At 42.1% G+C, this 25664-nt stretch overlaps 2 protein-coding genes across 3 annotated transcripts; one reads left to right on the top strand and one right to left on the bottom strand.

The window, feature by feature from the left end:
• On the bottom strand, positions 1-16944 carry GFM1 (G elongation factor mitochondrial 1). 2 transcript variants are annotated; one of them, XM_089485373.1, is made up of 17 exons: positions 16825-16833; positions 16070-16202; positions 15631-15835; positions 15290-15406; positions 15040-15190; positions 14250-14404; positions 12013-12097; positions 11622-11759; positions 10944-11045; positions 9289-9345; positions 8613-8750; positions 7908-7990; positions 2638-2800; positions 1542-1686; positions 1016-1176; positions 534-587; positions 1-132 (listed from the first exon to the last, which is right to left on the bottom strand). In XM_089485373.1, the coding sequence occupies exons 1-17, from the start codon at positions 16831-16833 to the stop codon at positions 1-3; spliced, it is 2028 nt and encodes a 675-aa protein (XP_089341499.1). The 2 variants fall into 2 exon arrangements, with proteins under 2 accessions (XP_089341499.1, XP_089341500.1); XM_089485374.1 differs by lacking the exons at positions 15290-15406; positions 15631-15835; positions 16070-16202 and having other exon boundaries at positions 15040-15186; positions 16825-16944.
• LOC149300359 (latexin-like) lies at positions 4369-7856 on the top strand. Its single transcript, XM_089485251.1, has 6 exons — positions 4369-4497; positions 5147-5209; positions 6129-6306; positions 6384-6520; positions 7105-7167; positions 7761-7856. The coding sequence occupies exons 1-6, from the start codon at positions 4369-4371 to the stop codon at positions 7854-7856; spliced, it is 666 nt and encodes a 221-aa protein (XP_089341377.1).
• Positions 16945-25664: the final 8720 nt, after the last annotated feature.

Below are 25664 nucleotides of genomic sequence, written 5' to 3'. Positions count from 1 at the left end.
TTAGCTCTTGACCTTTCCTTTTTTCGCTGGAAGCTGTCCTGTTGCCTCCAGATACTTGTTGACCAGTTCTTCCTGTGTAGTAGGCAAGCATGCCTGATATCTGCTGTACTCCATGGTGTATTCGCCTTTTCCCTAAACACCAAGAAGAAAAGAAACAGCATTTACATGATACCAATACCATGCCAATATTCCCACACAGTTTAACACAGCACAGTGTGATTGTTTGGCTGTAGATCAGGTTCCACTAAATGACATTTTTAGGCAGAACACTGAGAAATAAACAAAATTCTGTGACAGCTGAAAAAAGACAATACTGTTTCTCTTAAATGACCCCCCAAAGGACTTTCATTGCTTAACACCACAAACTCAATCCAGAGCATCAAAAATAAAATACGTTCTATACTACCAACCTGTCCTTTAAGCCAGGTGACTAACCCTCCGTTACATTGTAAAATGCTTTGTCCTGGGCTTTAATGTCACAAAAAAATGTGTAAGTCATTTCATGTTAACCAATAGAACATTAAAATACAAACCTCTGTACAAGATCGAAGCTCAGATGCATAACCAAACATATCGTTCAATGGAACCTGTAAATAAAAACGAGAATGTCACTCCATATGCTTTGAATGATGCAGGCGACCGAACAGAAATCAAATTAGAAAAAGCTTTGCTAAAATCTGCTTATTCTCAAATATAAATAAATAGAGGGTATATCCATTCATATTGCTCTTTTGATTATTTCTTCTTGTGTTAAAAGGTACACCCGAGCCATGATATGCACTTTTATGCATACGATAGCATAAAATGCATAGAAGAATTGAGCAGAAACTGGACTCTATTGGCAAAACCGGCACAGAACTGTTAGAGGTGGAGCCGTCTTACAGAAATGTAATTGCCATTACTACTTGCTAATATGAATTATTCATTGTTGGGGAGGCTGTTTGGGGCATTGGGCTGGTTTGATTTTTTGGGATGCAATATTAACAGCTTTTATTTTAGACAAAAGCACACTTACATCCGCGTACAGCGTGAAGTAGCCCTCTGATCCATCTTGACCTACTATTACCCCATGCCTCCGGTTGATGCCAGCTATAACAGGTCCCTGGAATTCACTGGGGGCGACAACTTCCACCGACATTATGGGCTCCAGGATAGAAACAGTTGAAGACTCCATGGCTGTGGCAAAGAAAAAAAAACCCCAAACATGCTCAACTAAGACAAAGTACAAGAAATTCATCTCCTCAATTCATCTTCATACCCAACATACATCGATCCCTCACTTGCATACATTTTTTTGTATTTCCAAATATTAAACGGGCTGGAGAGAAGAGGAACATTCCTGGAGATATTTAGAATTAGGGATAAACGTATATGAACAACCGATTTCTGGTCATGGTATGGCCCTTTAACAATACCAGGCATATTAGCCAAACTATATTTGGTTATGTTAAGTAAAACTGAATACTCGGGGATTCCTGGGGATTCTTTATAGCGCTAATAAGCGGTTACAGATTTAGAGTGGATATTAGGAAGACCTGTACCTTGCTTCAAAGCTCCCTCGCCTGCTCTGATGAAGGAGATTTCATTTGAATCTACCATGTGATGAGCTCCATCCTCCAAAACAAAACGGAGCCCAGAAATTTTATGTCCAGTCAGCGGGCCTTTCTCACACGCTTCCCGGAAACCCTACAAAAAAATACACATCAACTATGGAAAAGTACACACAGATATAAAACATTGGCAAAGATAAAGGTAGATTGTTCTCTGCTCCGTCGCCGAACACAGTTGCAGGAAATAAACAATTTCTTTCCTTGAAGTCGTGATAACAAAATTTGGAAAGCCTTCAACAGGCTGTGAGAGAGCAGGAAAACACGCTAAAAACGTGCACACATAAAATGAAACATGTTAAGTAACCCTTTAAATACAATGAGTTGATCATCACACTGATACTCAGGGGTTCTATTTAGTTAAGCGGGACTTTGCAAGACAATGGAACCTTTTCCCTGCTGATGTCACTATATAGATTATGAACGATGGGCCGTGGGGAGATTCTCCTGCAGGAACGGCTGAGCTACCCATGAGTAACATACAGAAATCAGCGAGGAGAGGTGACAAGAAACCTCATGCTGCCTCTGCATAATGCCGGGCGACAGAGCCCTTCTGGAAGGATAAGCTCACAGGGGTTTGCACTTGATAATTCCTGGTGATATCAAATGTTCCACTGCCTCGCAATCTCCCTCTTTCGTGAATAAACCCCAAAAAGGTTAAACCTTGGATAGGGGACAAAACAAATCCCAAAAAGTAAATAAAAACCCATGTTTCTTAATCCACCCTAACAATGGCTACCTGAACCAAATATAACACTGGGGGAGGCATAAGTTCACAGGGAGGAACCATGCAGGTCCTGAAAGCAACCATGGTATAGTTTTAACACACACATATATATATATATATATATATACACACACACACATATATATATATATACACACATGCATACACACACACACATATATATATATTACACACACAGATTTTAATCTATTTCTATTGTCCTCAAATATTTAGGATCAATGTCTGTTCTGCTTAAGCATTCCTATGAGAAACACTCATACTAAGCAAAAACACATTACTTACCCTCTCAACTGCTGGAACAAACTGCTTGGGAACATTTGTCCCAACTGTCCGGTCTTCAAATTCAAGCTTTGTGTAGTTTTCAGGCTCCAGGGGCTCCAGAAACCCAATGACTTTACCGTACTGCCCAGACCCTCCAGACTGCTTCTTGTGAGTGAACTCAAAACTGTAAAAACACAATATTCATTCACATTTAGTGGCCTAGAATAATGGTACTAGAATAATAATGATCCTGTCTATGAAAACCAGGGTGCTCGGGGCTGGATCTGCTAAATTTGGAGTAGGGGCAAACATCTTTCCCAAATGTATAAGTTTTTTTTCATTTTATTTCATAGGAATGTTACATGTGCTCTTATTTTTTTTAATTGTCAAATACCATTTACACAGCACATCTGAATTAATACACTTTGTGCCAGTGATGTCTTTTACCTCTTGCTAAAGCCTGATAACAAAGATGTCCTGTGTACATGGTATTTGATATGTAACATGCATTATTTATTCTATCGTTACCTGCAGACAAATTAAATCTTTCCATGATGATGGCAAAATACCGTATTTGCTCGATTATAAGACGAGGGTTTTTTTCAGAGCAAATGCAGTTCAGGTAAGGGGGTGGGGGAGGGTTTTTGTGATTAATGTGTGAAGTATGTGTGATTAATGGAATGAATGAGTATTTAAATGTTGGTGAATGAGTGTGTGTGTGATAGCATGGATGTGTAAGGGGGGTGGTGGTGGTAGCATTGCATAGAGAGGCCGTACTCACACTCCTATCATCCCCAGGTTCCAGCATGTACTGGCTGCCTTGGCTTGATAGGAGTGTGATTGCTGTTAGCAGATATATATATATATCTCCAGAAATGCCTTTTAACCCCCATGATATGCCTTTTAACCCCCTATATGCCACTCTGGCATATAGGGGGCTAAAAGGCATATCATGGGGCAGAGTGGCAACCCTGGGGGCATAAGGCATTTCTGGAGGCAGAGTGGCAACCCTGGGGGCAGGTTGGCAAATAAAAGGAAATAAAAAAAATATATATAATTTTTCTCAATCATAGCTTTTATTAAATATGAAAAAATTGTTTACATGAATTAATATTCACTAGTAAAACTTTTTTTTTTCCTATAGGGTAGTCTTATATTCAGGCTTTTTGTTTTTTCCTAAATTAATATTTAGATTTTTGGGGGTCGTCTTATAATCGAGCAAATACGGTACATTAAAGCTTCTCAGTAAGCCGGTTTACAGATGCTGAATTTTTTAATTGCAAGACAAGTAAAAAGTAACAAGAGAAGCAACATATAACACTACACAAGTATACGACACATCAAACCTAACTTGTCTTATATGTTGTTTAAAATGCAAATAAAAAGTTGCAGAAAAAGCTCCTAACTTGTCTAGTGTATTGTGATTTAACTGGGTTACGTTCTTGTTGCTGCTGCACCCTAATGGCCAGTCTGTGTACAGGCGACATGTTCCAGATTTGTCATGGAATTGTTTAAGACGGGATCTGCCGGAGTACAAAGTTCAGTCCTTGGCGTAGCACAAACAAGCTCTTGGACACTCCTTTTGGCCCGTGATGTCAGAGATTTGCTCACACATGTGCTTCCTGGTTGTGAGTGCAATGAGCAGCTCCTCCCCGCAGCCTTCCTCATTTCTATTCACTGATTGCAAGGGAAGCAAACGCAGGGGCACAGGTTTAAACTGTGTCATATCGTAGGCCTCCAACAGCAAGCATCATGGAGTCAATCAATCCATCCTTCTACCCTGCCACAAGGGCCGCCGCAGCGACCGAGAACTTCATTAACTACAAGCTTGGCAGCCCCCACCGGCTATTCCAGTTAAAGGTGACAGAAGCGAGGAAAGAGGTAAGAGGAGGGGAGAAAGGAGCTTTAGAAACTGCATGAGCCATACCAAAGAGTATCAACAGGTACCAAAGAACACAACCACCGTGCCAATGCTAAATGAAACAATATCGCGCAACCAAGATTTATAAAGGTACAGATCCGGCTCCTGCACCGGCTGGCACAAGATTTCCGGGGGGCATTACGTGACAGCCCCCCTCCGCAAACACATGCACCTTTTATATTCCTACTTGTTTCAGTGGAAATGCTATCCAGCCTGATGCAGGCTAAACGGTTTTCATCAATTATTATTAACCACAGTAAAATAATTTATACTCACTTAAAGTTTTACAAATGCATTAATGTTTGAGGCTGTATCGCATGTCCACAGATATAACTTGCAATCCATGGGCATAAAAGCACAGGTGTTCCTCTAGCGTCAAGTTTGCAGACGAGCAGAAACTGCTCATCACTTAATAATTAAACACACTTGATTGCGCAAGAACGGGAAACATGGTAGTTCTTTGAGCCATCAGAAACGGGGCCCGTGTATGAATAACGGTGCATTTCTTATTATAAATATATATATATATATATTGTACGTTTAAAATGTACTTTGCGTAAACATCTTTTAAGATGCTCGATACATTCTCAGCGTATTTTTTCATTGCAGAGTATTGCCGGGGTTGGAAATAAATATTATATCACATCTTCAATGAAGGATTTAGTAAATGAGGTAAGCATTCCACTTTTTTCATATTTTAAAGTAAGAACGCTTAGATCGAAGGCTACGGGATGCTGATCTGTGTAAAGCGGCTTATATTTGCTAATAATCTGCATTTTAATTATGCAGGGAATTTGCAGGAGTGTCACCAGATGCTAGAACCTGTTCTCAGGCAAACCAACACCCAAATTGCCCCATCTTACCCATCATAAACATGCCAGCTATAGCTAAAGTATCAAACTATCCACGTAACTTACAGAATCATTCTAATTAGTGAGTTGCTCTTAAAATGTGCTGCAGTAACTAACAATCCTTGTCCTCCAGTGGTTTTGAGGCATTGGAATAATCCCTGGTAATTCGCAGTCACCGCTGTGTATCAGCATTTTGGTTTTCAAGGCATGACTAAAAATCTCTCCCTCTCTTCATCTGATCAAACCTCGCATGATCCAGCCATCATTTACACTTTAATGCGTATGATAGCCACGTGGTCCTTCCAAACGTCCATGTGGTTCTCCGCAAATCCCCCCCCCAACCGCCTTGCAGGAGATACTATTCGGCCGAATGCCATCTACCTGCCTCCGGTGCTGGCTCCTGGGAATGATATGCGGGGGGTCTGCACGTGTGTAAATTTACCCCATCGATTTCCATTTTTCTGCCACTGATTAGCTGCTCAAAGTTGTTAATCAGGATCAAGAAACGCCAGATCATGCAGAATGACGGCAAATTCTGTCGGGTCAGTGCTTTATTTCGTATTCAGTTTGGAAGAACGCAGATTAAAGTACTCAGAGGGTCAGGGTTACTGTCGGACTACTTTTAATATGCATTCTTCTATATGTCAGGGACGTTTCGACTACCGCTTTAATAAAATTGATATGATTTTTTTGTCAATTTAACAACGGATTATTATGTCAATTTCACACCATATTACCAGCGACCTGCTGTTAGTTGCACCGCGGAGATTCTGTACTATCAGAGAGACCAGCAGAAAGCCCCCGATGTCAGCTTTAACCTACAGACAGAGCTTGAGAATTACACGTTGGAAAAAGATATTGCGTTTTACGACAGAATGAAGGCTTTGCCCCAACCGCTCGAAGCAACAGACATCCCAGGTAATCTGTAACACAAAACACACAGGAGCACCCTCCGAGCCGCGGCAGTTACTCTTACTTCAGATATCGTCCCCTAGATAAATTTGGCAACGTGGCCGCAGACATGGAGCCCGTCTGGCACTTGGGATTGGCAGCCTGCGGTTATGTGAAGTGGCAAAACTCCACAGAAGACACTTTCTACGCGATGGCGTTAATTAAAAGCGTCAAACAGAAGGTATGTCCGTAACACACTGTGTACTACATAATCATCAATAGGTATGACGAAGTTCTGCATATGCTCCTGCGCTTATAGACATTTAACTGATCAACTATAGGTGGTGTTCCATTATTATACATAGAACTCCTTTTACTGAATCTGGAAGCCCTTTGTGAAAATAACGAACCCTACAGAAATGCTCTGACACGACTATTCCTCAGAAAGCTTCATGTATTTTTTAGTTATAAAGCATCAGAGAAAGCAAGCAGGGTGCTGGGTTGTAGAGCGAGAGGCATCACAGATCTCTGGTCAGGCCTCGCCTAGAGTATTGTGTACAGTCGTAGAGACCCCGTCTCCAGAAGGATACTGACACATTGGAGAGTACAGAGGAGGGCGACCAGAACGATGAAACGTTTGGAAGATAAAAATCATAAGGAAAGACTAAAGGATCTGAATGTGTATAACTTGGAGGAGAGAACAGAGAGTGGAGACTGAAATATTTCAATACTTTAACAAAAGCCTGATTAGCGTCTGAGTCTTACATTGAGCAAAATTGTAAATTTCTAAGTTTCTATAACAAAGCATACTTTTTTTCCACGCAGAAAAGACAAGATACAGCCTTAGAATTTCACTACGTTATGCTGATCCACGAAATGGTAACGCAGGTAAGCAACACTTGCAATCGCTGTCTAATCTCTCATTTCATATCCTTTCACTGAGAAATGATGAGTGGATATATTGGGGTCACTTATAAAGAGCAGTTCGGTGATAGAGCGGGTAATAGGGGTAAAATCCCCACTGCAACCAATGAAATCTTCCTGACTGCTTCACTATTACATCTTAGCAACACAATTGCTTTTTATACACGACGCTCATCGTGCCTTTACAGACTGTGTGAATACTTCCCCAACAAGCAGATTTTTAATCCCTTACGTATATTAAAAAAAAATTTCAATTGTTCAAAGTCTAAAACAGACAATCTGTGGTATCCATAAGTCAGAAGGGGGTGCAGAGATCAAGAAGTACTCTTCTTACTTTGCACCACAGAGGGAAAAGAAAAGAGCACCGCATCTGATTCAAGGATGAGAATCCATGAACTAAAATGAGATTAGTGTATAAATGTATAAAAGCATCGCAGCTTCATAAAAATAAAATGATTAGCTCTCCAGAAAAGCATCTATTGAGAACTTAACGCTAGTTGTTATAAATAAAATGTAAATGTCACATATATTCTAAAATATCTCTCCTTATATTTCAGGAAATGATTCCTTGGCAAATAGATATTTTATGGGATCCATGGCAAGGGCTAAAAATAGAAAACCAAGTTCGTCTGCCGAAATCATGTTGCAGTTAAACAGACCAGTGACCTCCCCCCAAGAGGCAGTCTCCGTGTAGCGGTACTTACGGCACAGATCTGGCGATCGTCTCTCTGAAGGCGACTTTTGGTTTTCCCATGATGCATGGACAACCATATTCCCTTTCCATCCGCTTGAAAAATCGGCAAAAAAACAGAAAAAAAAAAAAAAAAGAAATTGGTGAACCAAACAAATAATTACAAGTTAATCCCAAAATAACCGATTACAACCTCCTTTCATGGTTTGGGCGTTACCAAAATAAAAAGGTATGATACCCAAGATATGTCTGTTATAAAAATATTTTCCTATAACATTTATGGAAGTACCTCCAGGTTTTAGAGAATATACATCCAAGATCTGGGTCGCGTATACCAGTAGTGGAGAAAACCTGGGGCTTCTAAAGTGTGCAGAGGATAATAAAGTGCGATCTGTATAATGCTTTGAGACGGTAAATAGTTAAATTAGTTGGTAGTCATTAATCTAAGCTGCAGTGGCCTATGAACTGTGGCCAGATTTCCTTTGTCTATTAATACCTTTACAGACTGAAATGGCATTAGATTGTCACGTCACATCATTTAAGCTGCTGTCAAAATGAAGAAACCATATCGTATGGAAACCAGGAAACTTCACAGGGACAAACCCAGGAGTCGAGAACAAAGACCACGCCAGATAGAGGGCAGCACCAGGAAATATGTTTGAATTCATGGAGTGCACTTGGAGACGCTGATGGAACGTTATTAATGAATAGGAATTACCTGTGCATAGATCTCTAAGTGTAACTCTCCCATTCCAGAAACAATGGTTTCTTTGCTCTCTGTCTCATAATGCACTCTAAAGGTTGGGTCTTCCGTTGTGAAACGGTTGATACCTTTCGAGAACTTATCCAGATCATTCTAAGTTGAGAAAGAGAAAAAATAAATGGTTCACATTGGACACATCACACCATTACTCATATACAGGGACAGTTCTGACAGCTGATAAGCATTAAAACAAGCTGTTGTGGTCATAATGATTTCGCTGACTGAATCGCTAGCCTATATTGTTCTATGTTAATCAGTGTCATTTTTATGGAGCGGTCTGTGGAAGGCTGGATCTGAGTCTCCATCAGCACAGCCGCTATAACCTATTTCCATTTCATGTCCATCTCATATCTCCTCACTGCTCGTTAAAAAATGCTAAGTTACAAACTGCAACTTCATAGGGGAGAGATATCCCAAAAGACAAAAAAAGAGATCCTGCAAACAGAAAGCGAAGATACCTCTCTGCACGTTATGGAAATAGCGTGGGTTTTGAATCTACATCATATACATACTGCTTATATTAATATGTCATCATCAGAACACAGGTATTATAAATGTATAGCGGAAGAAGCCAATATGGATAGAAGCGGGAGATCTGCCTTGAGTAGTTTCGTGTCTCTGATTACCCTACCTTGTTAGATGGTCGTATGGCAACTGAAATGACCGGGTCAGGCACGTGAATGGATTCCTGTGAGGAGACAGAAATGTTAAGTAAAGATTCCGGGGTTTCAATCACTCACATTACACAGAGCCTTGTGAACACTTATGTTGATATAAAAAAGGTTACAAAGACTGATGTACTGTCATTACTTTATTGGTCTCCACCACAGGAACCAAGTCATTTCAGTATAGCAAATTATAATTTCAGCTCTCCATCCAGCTGCTGAATGTACGAGACTCATATGTCTGAACATCTGTCTGCACGCGATTCCCCTTCGGTCCGCTCCAGCACCAGCTCTGCTGAACACTGCGTGCAGCCGTCTGTATAGATCCCGGTGCGCATGTGTTTAGTCTTTCCACTGATTTCAATGAAAGTACTTCCTTCCACTGACTGACAGCTTAAGCAGCCAATCAGTGGCAAGAAATAAAACAAGGAAGATTTTACAGCGTGGCTATAACTTCTTTGTTCCGAAGAATGCAGGGTTCAATATATATATATATATATATATATATATATATATATATATATATATATATATATATATATATATATATATATATATATATATATATATATATATATATATATATATATATTCATATATATTCTTCTATAGCAAGGGTGTCAGGGACAAGTCTTGATATTCCCAGCATGTAAATCCAACAAGAAATGTATCTACTCTTCTTATGTTCCAATCTGAGCTAGAATACTTCCACTATAGCACAGTAACTACTTAGGGTTGCTGAAAATATCCCATATACACTAATAAGCCCAAAGGCTTAAATTCTGATAAATACGGTACATTATAACATAACCAAAAATGTATTCAATACACCCCTAAATAATATTTCAACGATACAGATTTTTTTATTTTTTTTTTAAATGTTAACATTTTCTCAGTTCAATCGATACTAATGAAAACAAGCATGACTGCCCCTTAACACCAGAGGGTAACGTGGCCACGTCTTTCCACCCAGAGGGCAAGGTGGCCACGTCTTTCATACCAGCACACGTTAAACGTCCCGGAAGGCAGTAATTAAAAAGCCTGGTCACTTTTGTGAGTTTATACAACCAATGCGGTAAGATCACATATCAGGCAAATATCTCAATAGCCATGTGGTAACCCTATACCTGAAGCATACTAATGAATAAGTAACAAACAAGTTTAAAAATTAACATGTTTTTGATTTGATATAAAGAATTCTGGACCAAACATGATAACTTCCTCTGATGATCATCAGCAGGCAGTGAAAAGAAAAACCTGTTACCTATGCATGTTCTGGGGGGGGGGGATTGGCAGATGCTGCCACGCGACCCAAGAACGACTGACCTTGTTTGACAAATCATCAACTATTCTAATTAACTGTAGGAAGACCCATCCGTTTAACTGTGCAAACGCAGAATGTATTCACCAGGGTAGGATCTTGCTGCTAAGAAGTTTCACGGTAACCATAGACATTCATTGATTTCACGCAGCAGACTGCACGTTAACACCCAACAAACAACCCCTCTACAGCAAACACTATGACCCAAAGTACATCATGGCCCACTTACTATACCTGAATGGCATTTAATTTGGTTTTACCTTATTTTTTTGCTTTCTGATTGTCCTGACAATTGCTTACCATGGAAAGGTTATCGTTGGCTTTTGTAGTAAACGTGTCTCCGCTCGCACAGTCAATACCAAACAAAGCACAGATGTCTCCAGCATAAACTTCATCCACATCCTATAAATCATGAAAAAATTTAGCATAAATATTATTCGTAAGATAGGAAAACCAACATTAGGGTATTTCCATGGTAGAAGAGGTCTATGCAGGCCCCTTTAACAAAAGGTAGGTGTATAGAGAGGTATGTCACAGTGATTTTGGTTATAGTTACCAGTGATCAAAATTCTTAAACATGCGTTTTTACTTTCTAGTAGTTAATCTGAGAACTCCCAAAACTCATGGGCCTGTCCAAAGTTCAGTGACCAAATCACATTCAGCGGGTTTTTGGAGCAGGTAGTCTTAACAAAAGAAAATGATTATTCACCAGTTCCTCAGGAATATAAATTCAATATTCAGCTCTAGATGCGAAGAGTTTGCACTCAAATAGTCATACACTTATAATAATAATAAATAAATAAAAACAACAGGGAAGGTCTGGAGGTTAAGATATTTTATAACCCAGGAAAGGTGGTCGCTTTAAAAGAAATATGACTATTCCACTGGAAAACACATTAAGAGTAGAATAAGCCACCCTCTCCCTCTTTTGGGTATTAAGACTGAGAAACGAAGTTAGGATTGTCGCCAGGAACGTACCTCCATCATTTCAGCATGAAGACGCACCAGCCGCTGCACCCTCACTTTCTTGCCTGTCCTGGTGTTGTAGATATAGTCACTTTTCCTCAGCATTCCCTGGTACACTCGCACGTATGTGAGCTGCCCAAAACGACCAGCCTGCAAAAAGCAATACGAGAGAAGTCTTGCATAAAAGGTAACTAAAGAGGACGTCGCGTTTATCCCAGACCATAAGTGTATAATATCGGCGTATGCGTATTAGTGGGATACGATCAAATGCACCATGAGCAGATAAAATCCACATCAACATCTGGGCAGCTGGGGTGATACGAGCTATAGCTGCACTAAAGTACTTTGGAAAGAAATCAAAAGCTACATACCAAAGTTACAGCTGCAAACACGCAGAACTTACCTCCAGTTTAAACGCCAAGCCCACAAATGGATGAGAGTCGTCCCTGACAGAACTCATTAAAATCTTTGTCTTTTCTTCACTGTTCCTAAAAAAAAAAAAAAGAAAAAAAAAGAATCTATTATATCTATGTAAAGCCCAGGCTAACACAAATTAAAAGGCACATACAGGTCACCGTGATAGCCCACCATGAAATCTGGCAGTATCCCAAATTAATTGATGATGCTTTTGAAGTGCAGGGAATGCAGAAACTGATTTCTTAAAACAAAAACAAAGTAAGAAGCAAAAAAACTATTAAGCTTACACTAAAAAGGCTGTAAAAAGTTTGCTCTTTATAATTTCAGGAAAAAAATAAAATAAAATAAATAAAAGATTCTACGTAATAACCGCTGGGTGGCAACCAAACAAGCGGACCTTGACGGTAGATAAAAGCCGTTGAGCCCGTCTAGCCTCACGTTCTTCCTGCTGTAAGAAACCTCAAATCTCATTTTGATCTCGGTCTTGTATTATAATCGGGATAGCCTTACACTTGCCTCCTTTGCATGTTTAAATTGCCTCGCTTTATTAAGCCTGACCGTCTCTGCCGGAAGGCTGCCGCACACTCATCCATTCTCTCAATTTACCTAAACCATTCGCAATTTCCCTTTGATTCCCAATTGATTGCCAGGAATGTATCTGTTTTTTTATTAACGCGATCATTAACCAGACACCTGTCTCCTTTGTGTGCTCCGACACATCTAATAATGCATTTTGCCTCCCTGTCTGTATCATCCCCTGTATGGTTTCTAGATGCTACTTTCTACTGAGAAGCACGACATGGTTAATGCACCAAATGCCCCCAGTAATCAACTCTATAGTAAATAGTTTGGTTTACTTGCAGATAACTAAATCTGATGTTATCATAGGTGGCGACTTCAATGCAGTGCTGGACCTTGGACTAGAGCTTTACATCTTAAAGAACACACAACAACACACAAAGGAGTCAGGGGAAACTCACTGATATGCTTTACTTAAATTACACACCACAGGGGGACTGGGTAACAATGGAAGAGCTAGTTCGTTGAAGGGGAGTTGGGGAGAGGGGTTACGTTTTCGGCTTGGAATGGTCACTATCGTATTCAGATGAGTCTCATGGAAGGTCAACCTTGCTTCTTAACAATTGGCCGGTCAAGCTGGATATATCTGCTTACTACTATGTGTATTTGCCGACTATAACTGCCATCATCCTTAGCCAGAATGAGGACATCAATCTAATTAAAGTCCCCTATAAAAGATAACCTAATCTTTCACCTTCATCTATGCATTTCCCCCACAAGTATATGATTAAACTCCTCGGCTTGCAGAGCAGTTGTACAGATCATACGTTTACAAACAACCATCTTTAAATTTAAACTTTTCCATTTAAGACAAAGCTCTGGATAAAATGGAAATGTCACACAAACTCAGCTCACTGGAGATTAAAGTCCACTATTATACTGGACTATCGGTTCTGGTAGCAGATGCGCCAATCAACAGATTTTGTTAAGAGGAATTAATGTGTGGAGATTTCCAGGGGGTATTATTATTATTATTATTTATTATTATCTTTTATTTATATAGCGCCAACAGTTTACGCAGCGCTTAATACAATACATAAATTCAAGGGATATGACAAGACGAGAATTGACAGACTAAGACAAACCGATACATTTGGTGGAGAGAGCCCTGCTCGCAAGCTTACAATCTAGAGGGAAATGGGTGACAAACATAAGGCATAGAGAAAGGGTGAGAGGTAGTGCGGGGTTATCAGTGACGGGTGAGAGGTAGTGTGGGGGTATAAGGCACAGAGAAAGGGTGAGAGGTAGTGTGGTGGTTGTCTCAATGACAAGGAAGTTCTAGCAGCTAAGATGGTGCGGCTTCTCTGAAGAACTGGGTTTTGGGATTTTTGTTGACTGTTGGGAGGGAGGGTGAAAGCTGAAAGTTCAGTAGAAGTAGATTCCAGAGATATGGGGCAGCTTGAGTGAAATCTTGTAGACGGGAAAAGGAAGAGGTGATGAGTGAGTATCAATGGAATCACATATAACCAAAATGTAAGCCAGCTAGAACCAATGAGGCTGCACACATAGAGGGCAGAACTGATTTGATGCACAATGCATGCTATCTCTGAAGACAGTGTTTAAAAGGAATTATTTTCCAACATACACTCTTTAATAAGTGAGCTTTAGACTGAAGAGATATTGATGGTATTTGTGGACACTTACTCATGATTGAGGATAGCAAAGTTTTGCACTTCAGATGGGTTTGGGAGGTACTCTAACACAGCATCTAGAAGAGGTTGTACCCCTTTATTCTTCAAAGCACTTCCGACCAGGACCGGTGTAAACAACCTCTTCAGAGTGGCTCTCCGAATAGCATGCTGAAAAGGAATAAAGTCACTCTGTATTTACACTACACCAATCAATTCATAGACGGGGAGGGGAATAGTGTAATGCTTCACAGGCAGCTTTTTTGCAAATGTGGAGCAATCACCATATAACTGCCAGAATGTTCCTTCTGACTGTGCTACATTTTTACCTTTCAGCAGAATAACCCTTTATCATAATGAATTAAGAAACGCAAAAAGGCATATTTTGGTCAACCACACCTAGCATAGTACAGAGGTGGTTTTGGAAAAAATATATATCAAGTCATCTTATGTCGAGAGGAGACGAATCTTACAGCAGATCATAAATAAACATAAAATGTTAGAATAAAGTGTGCCAAAGGGTGTGCTGTTCATCTATAATAATTAATCAGCTGGCTGGCACATAGTAAGACTGATTTCTGCTGTCATGGAGGGGATCAGACATTATGCCCCAACCAGCCACCCCCACCTGGCAGATCAGTCCAAATAAAGGTTATAAACATATATATTTTTTTTTATATATGAATAAATTGGCTTTTTACCGGATTAGCATTAGGCAGTGGTCTATGCATGGGATGTGCAGCACCTAAGTTTTATAGATGCTGTATCAGACACACATAAGTCGAGCATCTCTTGGTTTTTCTCACCTTGAGATCAGTGTTCGAAGGGATCTTCTCTTCTAGAAACATCTCACCAAGGTGCTCGTCAGCATTAGCAACACTTTCTATCAGCTCTTGTCTTCTATCGGCAGTCTCTGCCCTGAATTCTGCTGGGATATCCTCATAACGTATAGACTGCCTGAAAACACAAACATCATGTAGCTTCACAACTCCACAGGGCATAGTGTGGTTAAGAGGGGAAAACAGAAATGATTTAAAGCGTAGAATGTAAACATACCCATATTCCCCATCAAAGTATATTGCACGCTCATCCACAAGGTCTATAATCCCTTTAAATCTGTTTTCGATTCCGATAGGGATCTGGATATAGGCTGCATTATGGTTTAACTTGGATCTGGTACAAAAGAAAAACAAACATTAAAACACTTGTTTGGAAATTAGGCAATTATTTACCAAATCAAATACACCCGATTTGTAAACCGAACAGGAGAAATTAACACAAAAGATATATTTGGGAGGGGGGGGAAGTAAGCCCGATAGATTTTTCAACACTAGTATTACAAGTATAACTTTGTTAAGGTTTTTCTAAACACACAAAATATTCAGGCGTAGACTGACCTCAACTGCTGTACGGCTTTGTGAGGGTTAGAGCCAGACCGGTCAAGTTTATTGATAAAGGTTAAGAAGGGGACACCATATCGCTTCATTTGTCTATTCACAGTCATGGTCTGGCACTGCACCCCACCAACCGCACAAAGAACAAGCACAGCTCCATCCAAGACCCGCAAGGCTCTCTCCACTTCAATGGTGAAATCTACGTGTCCTGGTAATTAAGAAAAAAAAGTCACATCAGTTTTACAGCGTACCCCAAATCGCTGTGTACTGCCAGACCTAATAATCAGCGTGCCCTGCTGTGCTTCAATATCTTCAGTGTATCTTGTAAATCAAAAAAACTAATAACATAAAAAAATGAATAATCCATACACACATTAATGACAGCTAACATAACATAGAAACATGGTAGCCAGTATCCCAGTCACATAATACCCTACTGCACCTGGGGTGTCAATTATGTTGATGTTGGTGTTTTTCCACATGGTGTATGTAGCCGCAGATTGGATTGTGATTCCTCTTTGACGTTCTAATTCCATTGAATCCATAACAGCACCAACACCATCCTTACCCTTCACCTGAAATACAAAACAGAAAGATCTAAGCTGACAGACTACAACAGTTTGCAAACAAAGTTACATTCTCTTTAGGGGTCTAGCGTCATTAGCAAAAGAGGGGTTTATCCACTATGGTTGCACATTTCTGCATAAGTCATAAGACCCTTAAGACCCAAGGTCTTGAAGACCCAAGACCAGAAAATCAGCCATTAGAAACGAGATAGTGGGCCACTGTTTGATAAAGGGCCAAGCAAGGCCAGGGGCTCGACTCATTAAACATAGAAGACCTCAAGCGCCTGTATAGACACATGCAAGGACCCAACTACCCAAAAGGAGGTGCATTAGCTGTCTCAAGTCTGAATCCCAGTCCTCCCCATGCAACTAGCTGACCCAAGCCAGACACAGGACTTGTACACACCCAACCTTGTCCAGCTATAGTAACTAAGTCACTATTATATGACTTAATGCAATATTTTTTGCAAGCCAAGAACACGGACTGGCATTATTAACACAACAAACCCAACATTCTCTGAAAGGCTCCGGCACTCCAGTACATTCGAATTCTGATGATGTTACCAGATGGGATTTCTGTAGAACGTACTGTTTAGATAAACTTCATCAACATCAATAACAGCACTTTTACCTCATGCATGTGGGCTATCCTGCCAGTGTAGTAGAGAACGCGCTCGGTTAGGGTGGTTTTGCCAGAATCAATGTGCGCAGAAATGCCAATGTTTCGTATCCTTTCATTTGGGGTAATCCCGGAGGAACAACTTCGGCAGATATTAAGAGGAAGCTGTAATAGAGAAATAAAACATCAAGCACCTTCCACAAATAGGAATATGCAACATATAAGCCAAGAGCTGTTCATTTCACGCAATCAAAATATTGTAGGCTTATTCTTTCACACAGTATAATCTTATACTTTACATCAAGATGGGGGGATTTTCCTGCAGCTCTCATCACCCTTCTCATGTACCGATGGATTAAATACAACTAAATGATGTGTCATCTACTGGCCGAGTTTTACCCCCATCAAATAAGACGCTCACTGACTGAAACTGTCGGTGCCACGTAACAGCATGTTAATACTATCAGCGAGAAACCGGGGTTTCAGCACTCGCCTCTATCATTCGAAAGAGAAATTCATCTTTAGGACTAGAAAGAGTGAAAAAGGATCACAAAGCCAATCGTGACAACACAGATAGAGACACCCGCGCACACACACAGACAGAGGCACCCGCGCACACACACAGACAGAGGCACCCGCGCACACAGACAGACAGAGGCACCCGCGCGCACACACACAGACAGAGGCACCCGCGCGCACACACAGACAGACAGAGGCACCCGCGCGCACACACAGACAGACAGACAGAGGCACCCGCGCGCACACACAGACAGACAGACAGACAGAGGCACCCGCGCGCACACACACAGACAGACAGAGGCACCCGCGCACAGACAGACAGAGGCACCCGCGCGCACACACAGACAGACAGACAGAGGCACCCGCGCGCACACACAGACAGACAGACAGAGGCACCCGCGCGCACACACACAGACAGACAGAGGCACCCGCGCACAGACAGACAGAGGCACCCGCGCACAGACAGACAGAGGCACCCGCGCACAGACAGACAGAGGCACCCGCGCACACACACACAGACAGAGGCACCCGCGCGCACACACAGACAGACAGAGGCACCCGCGCGCACACACAGACAGACAGAGGCACCCGCGCGCACACACAGACAGAGGCACCCGCGCGCACACACAGACAGACAGAGGCACCCGCGCGCACACACAGACAGACAGAGGCACCCGCGCACAGACAGACAGAGGCACCCGCGCACAGACAGACAGAGGCACCCGCGCGCACACACAGACAGACAGAGGCACCCGCGCGCACACACAGACAGACAGAGGCACCCGCGCGCACACACAGACAGACAGAGGCACCCGCGCACACACAGACAGAGGCACCCGCGCGCACACACAGACAGACAGAGGCACCCGCGCGCACACACAGACAGACAGACAGAGGCACCCGCGCGCACACACAGACAGACAGACAGAGGCACCCGCGCGCACACAGACAGACAGACAGGCACCCCCGCGCACACACAGACAGACAGAGGCACCCGCGCGCACACACAGACAGACAGAGGCACCCGCGCGCACACAGACAGACAGAGGCACCCGCGCGCACACAGACAGAGGCACCCGCGCGCACGCACACACACACACACAGACAGACAGAGGCACCCGCGCGCACACACACAGACAGACAGAGGCACCCACACACAGACAGAGGCAGCCGCGCGCACACACACACACACACACACAGACAGAGGCGCGCGCGCACACACACACACAGACACAGGCACCCGCACGCACACACACACACACACACAGACAGAGGCACCCGCGCGCGCGCGCACACACACACACACACAGAGGCACTCGCGCGCGCGCACACACACACACACACACACACACAGAGGCACTCGCGCGCACACACACAGAGAGGCACCCGCGCGCACACACACACACACACCCGCGCGCACACACAGACAGAGACAGAGGCACCCACGCGCGCGCGCACACACACACACACACACACACACAGGCACCCGCGCGCACACACACACACAGAGGCACCCGCGCGCGCGCGCACACACACACACACACACAGACACAGACACACAGACAGAGGCGCTCGCGCACACACACACACAGACAGACAGACAGAGGCACCCGCGCGCGCGCGCATGCACACACACACACAGACAGACAGACAGAGGCACCCGCGCGCACACACACAGAGACACGGGCAGCTCAATGGACTCGGCTGTCATCTGCACCCTGACAACCTAACATACATTAATGAAATAAAAAATGCAGTCATGTATCATGGGACAGTTTTAGGAGCCACAAGACACAAAGATAAGGCAAAGCATGCTTTTTTTTTTGTAAACAGGATGCCGCTTATCCACAGGTGTATTCTTGCGTTACCTTTAGAGAATAATACTATAAACATGTTATCTGCTGTTTGGTTTACAGTGAGTTTGGGGCCAAATTATATAACCAACGCATACACTTTAAACTCAACAACAGTGTCCTTCCTCACCTGCTTATTCCGAGAGGCTCCGGCCTTTTGAAAGTGCCGCGAACCGAGAACCGATGCCACCTTTAGGAGCCGCATAGTGACCAGTTTGCCTTTCAAAGTCACGCCGGTCTTCCTTCACTACAGAAAGAGTACTTCCGGGGCCGCGGATGCCGGCAGAGGTCAAGACTTTTACTTCCGGGCATTGGAACGCACGTCTGCTTCTATCTGATTCTGTGCGATTAGCGTATCGATTCGATTGCGTCATTTTAGGACTGCAAAGTACTATATGCGATGCCCACACACATCCTCAGCTCATTGCAATTCTATCGGTCTGTAAATCGCAACATTGCAATTCACTTTATTCAAACTCAGAAACGTAAATAAATCATCAAATGTGTGGGACGGCGTATTTATTGTAGCAAATACTTCCAAACCGTCCTCTCTAGAGGTCATCTCTATTTTATCTGATGAGACTTCTAATCTCGGTAATTGTCTCCTTATGGCCCTTATCTGATGTTGTTAAATATTAACCCCTTACCGGAATTCCTATACCCACATTAGTGATGTAAGGTGCGCCATACCTCCCATGTGTCCCCCTTTACAAGAGTCAGTTCTTATTTTGTCCCTCAATCCGCCCTCACTTTCCATCCTCTGCACCTCTTTTTTTTATTATGTTAAAATGTTTGGTGGGTATGAGTGGGATCCCAGTGTACTAAGGCCCTAAATAGATATTACAGTAACTAGAAACCATCTTTATAAATGAAATTAACATTATTGTTCCACTACATCAGGGGTGTCCAAGTTTTTTCTCCAGTGGGCCACTTCATCAGAATTGTATACGTGCGCGGGCCGCACTCATTTTTCACTGTGACAAAAAATATGGCCTTTAATAAAATATGCAGATTAAAATAAAGTAAAATGACACAAAACCTTTACTCTTCCTCTCACTGATTTCTGGGCCTTGAAAGTTTTGCGACTACAAATTCAGGATTCCCTAGATTTATTCTAGGGATGAACTAAAATGAAAATTCTGGGCCAAAACATTCAGGGTTCACTTAGCCAAAACCGAAAATGACCCCCACCTTTAAAAATAATAATAAAAACTCACATGTTTAATAAAAGTAGGTAACACGCAATTGGACAAAATTAGCAATATGACTTGGCATGATAGGAGTGTGATTGCTAACAGCAATCACACTCCTATCATATCCAGGCAACCAGTAAATGCTGGTACCTAGGCATGATGGGACTGTGCTCGCTGTGATTGCTGTTAGCAATCACACTCCTATCATGCCAAGTCAGCCAATACACGCTGGTACAGGGTGGCTGTAAGTGATGTGCAGACCCCATACTGCTGGCAGCATCAATACACAAGTGGGGCAGCTAGCCAAGTTTCAGCATGTACTGGCTGACTTGGCATGATAGGAGTGTGATTGCTAACAGCAATCACAGTCCCATCATGCCTAGGTTCCAGCACTTACACATACATCCAGTAAATGCTGGAACCTAGGCATTATGGGACTGTGATTGCTGTTAGCAATCACACTCCTATCATGCCAAGTCAGCCAATACATGCTGGTACAGGGTGGCTGTAAGTGCAGACCCCATACTTTTGGCAGCATCACTACACAAGGGGGGAAGCTGGCCAGGTTTCAGCATGTACTGGCTGACTTGGCATGATAGGAGTGTGATTGCTAACAGCAATCACAGTCCCATCATGCCTAGGTTCCAGCACTTACACATCCATGCTATCACACACACACACACACACACACTCATTTATTCATATAATCATTCATTCACAGATTCATTCCCTCAATCACACACACTCATTTAAACACCCTCCCCACCCCCTTACCTGCACTGCAGCTCCTCGATGCCGCTCACAGACTTCAGCAGGGGGCGCGGCCTCCCTCTGCCTTCTCTGCTAAACCACAGAGGAAGTAGGATGTCACCTGAACTCCGCTTCCTCTGTGCAGTCCAGAAGACCCTCCCACAAGTAAGTAGCAGGGCTTGAGGTGCGGCTCGCGTAAGATCGGTTGCCCTGGCCGCATGTTGGACGCCCCTGCACTACATGGTGTGAAAAAGTATCCAGAGCTCACCGTTGTTGTAAGTTACTGCTTCATTGAACTGGTCTCTGGTGACAGCTCAACCACCCCAAAGCATCTGATTTGCCCCCCAATGGAGAAAAGTTCCTTAAGCTCCCACCAAACTCGAATGCCAGCTCTTTAAGACATGTCTAAGGAGCTAATATCTGGCCTTTGGTCGGTTATTTTGTGCGATGGTAAGGAGGAGATGACTTCAGCCAAACGCGAGCCAAAGCTGGGAAAGAGGGCAGCTAGTGGGGGATTCTGAAAAATATGCAAGGAGGGAAATCATTAAATGGGATACTCTAACATATGAATTAACATGCATCAAGTGTCCCTTAAAATAACACACAATGGAGTAAGTCCTTAAAATCTTGGATGTATCCAGTTTTGGGTTCTGAGAAGATGTCAGGTGGATGGCAGCGGCTTCTGCCCACACCAAAACCCTGGCAATTGCATCCTTGAAATTGGCAGGTCGTCTGATGGAGAAACATTCACAAAACAATTCATATTCCAGAGATGCAAAACATCTAGCGGGACTAAAAGGTCTAATGAAGACTGGTCCAGGAAGACACTGAAATGTCACAGAGACGGAAGTTCATCCGGAGAAGATTCTCCCAGGCCATTGAAAAAACCCAAACGTTAAATTACACCGTTATTACTAATGAGGATTGGTACAGAAACACACTGTGAAACATCACAAGAAGCATCCATGTATCCAACTATTATTATAACTTACACTATTACTGTACTTATTTGGGTCTCTGGGGACGAACAAATATACATGGTTTCATCATGACATTTACATGATGTAATGCACACATACATACACATTCACATAGTCTTGCATATACACATGCACACACATACTGATGCATAAACGTCAATGTACAGACACGGAGGTAGTCTCAGGTGTGGTCTTCTGCTGCTGTAGCCCATCTGCTTCAAGGTTCAACGTGTTGTGCGTTCAGGGATGGTATTCTGCATACGTTGGTTGTAATGAGTGGTTATTTAAGTTACTGTTGCCTTTCTGTCATCTCAAACCAGTCTGCTCATTCTCCTCATTCTCCTCTGACTATTTTCGTCCAAACAACTGCCACTCACTGGATATTTTCTCTTTTTTGGACCATTCTCTGTAAACCCTAGAGATGGTTGTGCGTGAAAATCCCTGTAGATCAGCAGTTTCTAAAATACTCTGGCACCAACAACCATGCCACGTTCAAAGTGTGGTGACATAAGTATTGTGGTCAATGTTTTAGCCAGTTGAACTCTTCCTGTATTACATGTCTTTTGATATGTTAACGAGGGCACACCTACAGTGATTCAATATGCCTGTTGAATGCAAAATCTTAGTTCAGTTTCTCTCTGCCCACCATCCTGCATGGATGGGGTAATCGGTGGTGTGCTGGGTTATGTTGGACCTTTAGGTTGCAGGTTAGTCTTGTAAAGTGTTGCATTGTATGTTGGGCTGTCACTCATTTATTGTATGTTACTGTGTTTCTGTCTCTTATTAAATATCTGTTAAAGTAGACGAACCTTTGTGAGATATATTTTTATATTTGGTTTAAACACCACATTTGGCGACCACGAATATCAGACTTCTACAGCAGATATTTATGAGGCCAGTGACTAAATCGCATTTTTAGTGCACAGCGCAACTGCAGTGCAGCATTTTCACAAGACAGGGGTGTAATTACTGATTTTAATATATATTGTGCATAATCTTGTTGATGTTTTGTTTGTTTGAAATCTTGGCCTGATTTGTGTATGAGGCCTGGTGATAGTAAGACACTATCCCTCACTGTGGAGATATCTTCAACATCTTTATTGCAAATGGTGTCTTATTCCGTTCTTACATTTGTGCATAATTTTAGTAGCAATTTTATTTGTAATTTTTTTCTTTATACACCAGTTTTAATATCTTTGCCATTGATGGTGGGGTAGGCCTGGTGCATGTGTGAGGCCTAGTTGAATACAAAAACCCTTTGCCTCATGGTGAATTGAATTGTGTGTGGGGGGTTTTGTTTGGTTTTCTCACCATTTTCTTTGTTTCTCATTTCAGGAAAGGAACTTTTCTGTATTCACCTTAGTTAACATATAAGCATTGTTACCATTGTCTGCACTATTTAAAGAAGGTTTCATTTGAATTTGTTTTTGAGGATTAACAGTTTTTTACAATGGCATTCCCAGGTGCTAACTATTTTTCTGTAGAAGTGCACAATTATTTTAGAAATTATATTCAAAAGCATAATGGTCCATACATGCTCCCAGAACCAATAGATTCAAACTGTGGGGAATATGAAGGATTTATGGATGTTTTAACAAACATTATTAAAGCAAAGCTAAGTGCTAAGAAAATAAAAAATTTAATTGCACAATCTGTACTGTCTACAATTGGAGGTTTGGCAGACATGGTACAGAAATTAAAAAAAGAGAATAGGGAATTAGCAGGCAAAATGGAGGAAGCACAAAATAAAAAGGACTGCATTATGCTAGCTGCCTTAAAGACCACCACTATCGTGGATAACTTACAAAAGGAATTAAAAGACATAGAGGAACAGAGGGATACATATTTGGTTAAAATCACTGAACTCCAGAACATGGTAATGGAGTATAAAAATAAAATAAAACCTGAAAACGCAAGGGAAGATTTACATAATAGCCCAAAACTTAATCTTCCACAAGCCCCAATAATTATCTCAGAAAATTTCAATGTGCAACAAATGCCAATAGGTTTTTCTACTCAGACACATCCTTTGTCTATGGCTGAGAAGGATAGTTTCCAAAAATGGTGGGGAAACATGCCAACCAATGATTTTAACAATTTTATACATTGGTTTCAGAGGGGAGCTGAGAAAGCTAGAAAAGGAGGCCTTAAATTAGAGGAATGGACAGAGCTGTTAGAGTATGCTATGGGACCCATAGCTAGTATTTTACTGGGATTTAATGACAGTGTGTCTAAACAGGCAGGAAGAATTGCAGCAAAGCAATTCTATTTACTCAGTGTAGAGAAAGAATTAGCCGGCATTACAATGAAACGAACAGATGGTCCTAGAGAAGTAGCTCATCGAATATTATTCTGGTCTACACTACGCCAGCCACAGCAGCCAATGGTGTTGGGTTCACCAGCACATATATCCAGAGTGTTGGATGCTCTACCCCATGAATGTCAGGAGTTTGTGAGGCTGTTTGACCAAAGGCCCACAGACCTAGAACTGCTGCTAACTAGAGCAGACAAGTGGTGGATTGATCATCTTCACACTGAATATGCGTTTGTTGTCTCAGCAGTGAGACGGTTTCAAAGAGAACCTAGAGATATGAAATGCAAGGAGAATAATTGGAGAAATCGGCAACGGGAGGAGCTTCAGGGAAATAGACATAGATTTAGTCAGAATTGGAGGAGGAAAGAAGGAAATAATTGGAGAAACCAGAGATTTGGAGACTGTAATAATAATGGAAGAAACAGGGAGACTGGTAACTGGAGGAGAAATGAAAAGGAAGATAAGTTTAAAAATCTGAGATGGGAGGAGCCAGAGAAAGACAATAGATACTGGGGGAGTAATAATTGGAATACCAGAAGGATAGGTAATAATTTGGGGAAACAGAGATGGGATGAGCCACAAAGGTACAACTACTACTGGCAAGATAATAACTGGGAAATTAAAAGAGAGAGAGAGGGTTACTGGAGAAATCAGAGATGGGGGAATCCTCAGAGAAATGGCACAAGGCAAAATAATAATTGGAGGAGGAAAGAAGGGGTCAGTAACTATAGGGAACCAAGACAACAAACTGAGAGAATGAGGGGTGGTGTAGAAACATTGGGAAAACAGGCTAGGGAGTTAAAAAGGGGGATCAAGAAAGAGGAAGAAGAGCATAAGAAGTCAGAATTATTGGCAGTGCCTGCATCTGATTTAGATGATGGATTATCTGATTGTTCCTTCAGCTCAGGGTCACAAAGTTATATGAGCGAAGTATTGCCTGGTTGTGAAGAATATTCTGAACAACAATCTCCACAACACAGAACAAACCTAGCAGATCAACTTCTCTTTGGGTCTCAACCTAGACACTAACCCTGCCATCAACCCCACCCTACCCCACAACAATTATTTTTTGATCTTACAGGACATCTCAGAGCTTAAGAGACAGTGGTGATGGACCAGTGGATAAGTATACACTGTATCAAATTGTATTATTGTAAAGGGAAGAAAATCATGGTTTAGGTTAAATGTTAAAAGTTTTTTTAAAGGGGGCGAGTGGGATGCTGAAATACATGTTCATCCCAAC

The sequence above is a fragment of the Sceloporus occidentalis genome, unplaced genomic scaffold, assembly GCF_023333645.1.
Source record: "Sceloporus occidentalis isolate IW3139 unplaced genomic scaffold, rSceOcc1.0.p SCAF_25, whole genome shotgun sequence".
Taxonomy (NCBI): domain Eukaryota; kingdom Metazoa; phylum Chordata; class Lepidosauria; order Squamata; family Phrynosomatidae; genus Sceloporus; species Sceloporus occidentalis.
Note: the sequence above shows the minus strand (reverse complement) of the source record. Positions and strands in the feature narration are given on the sequence as shown.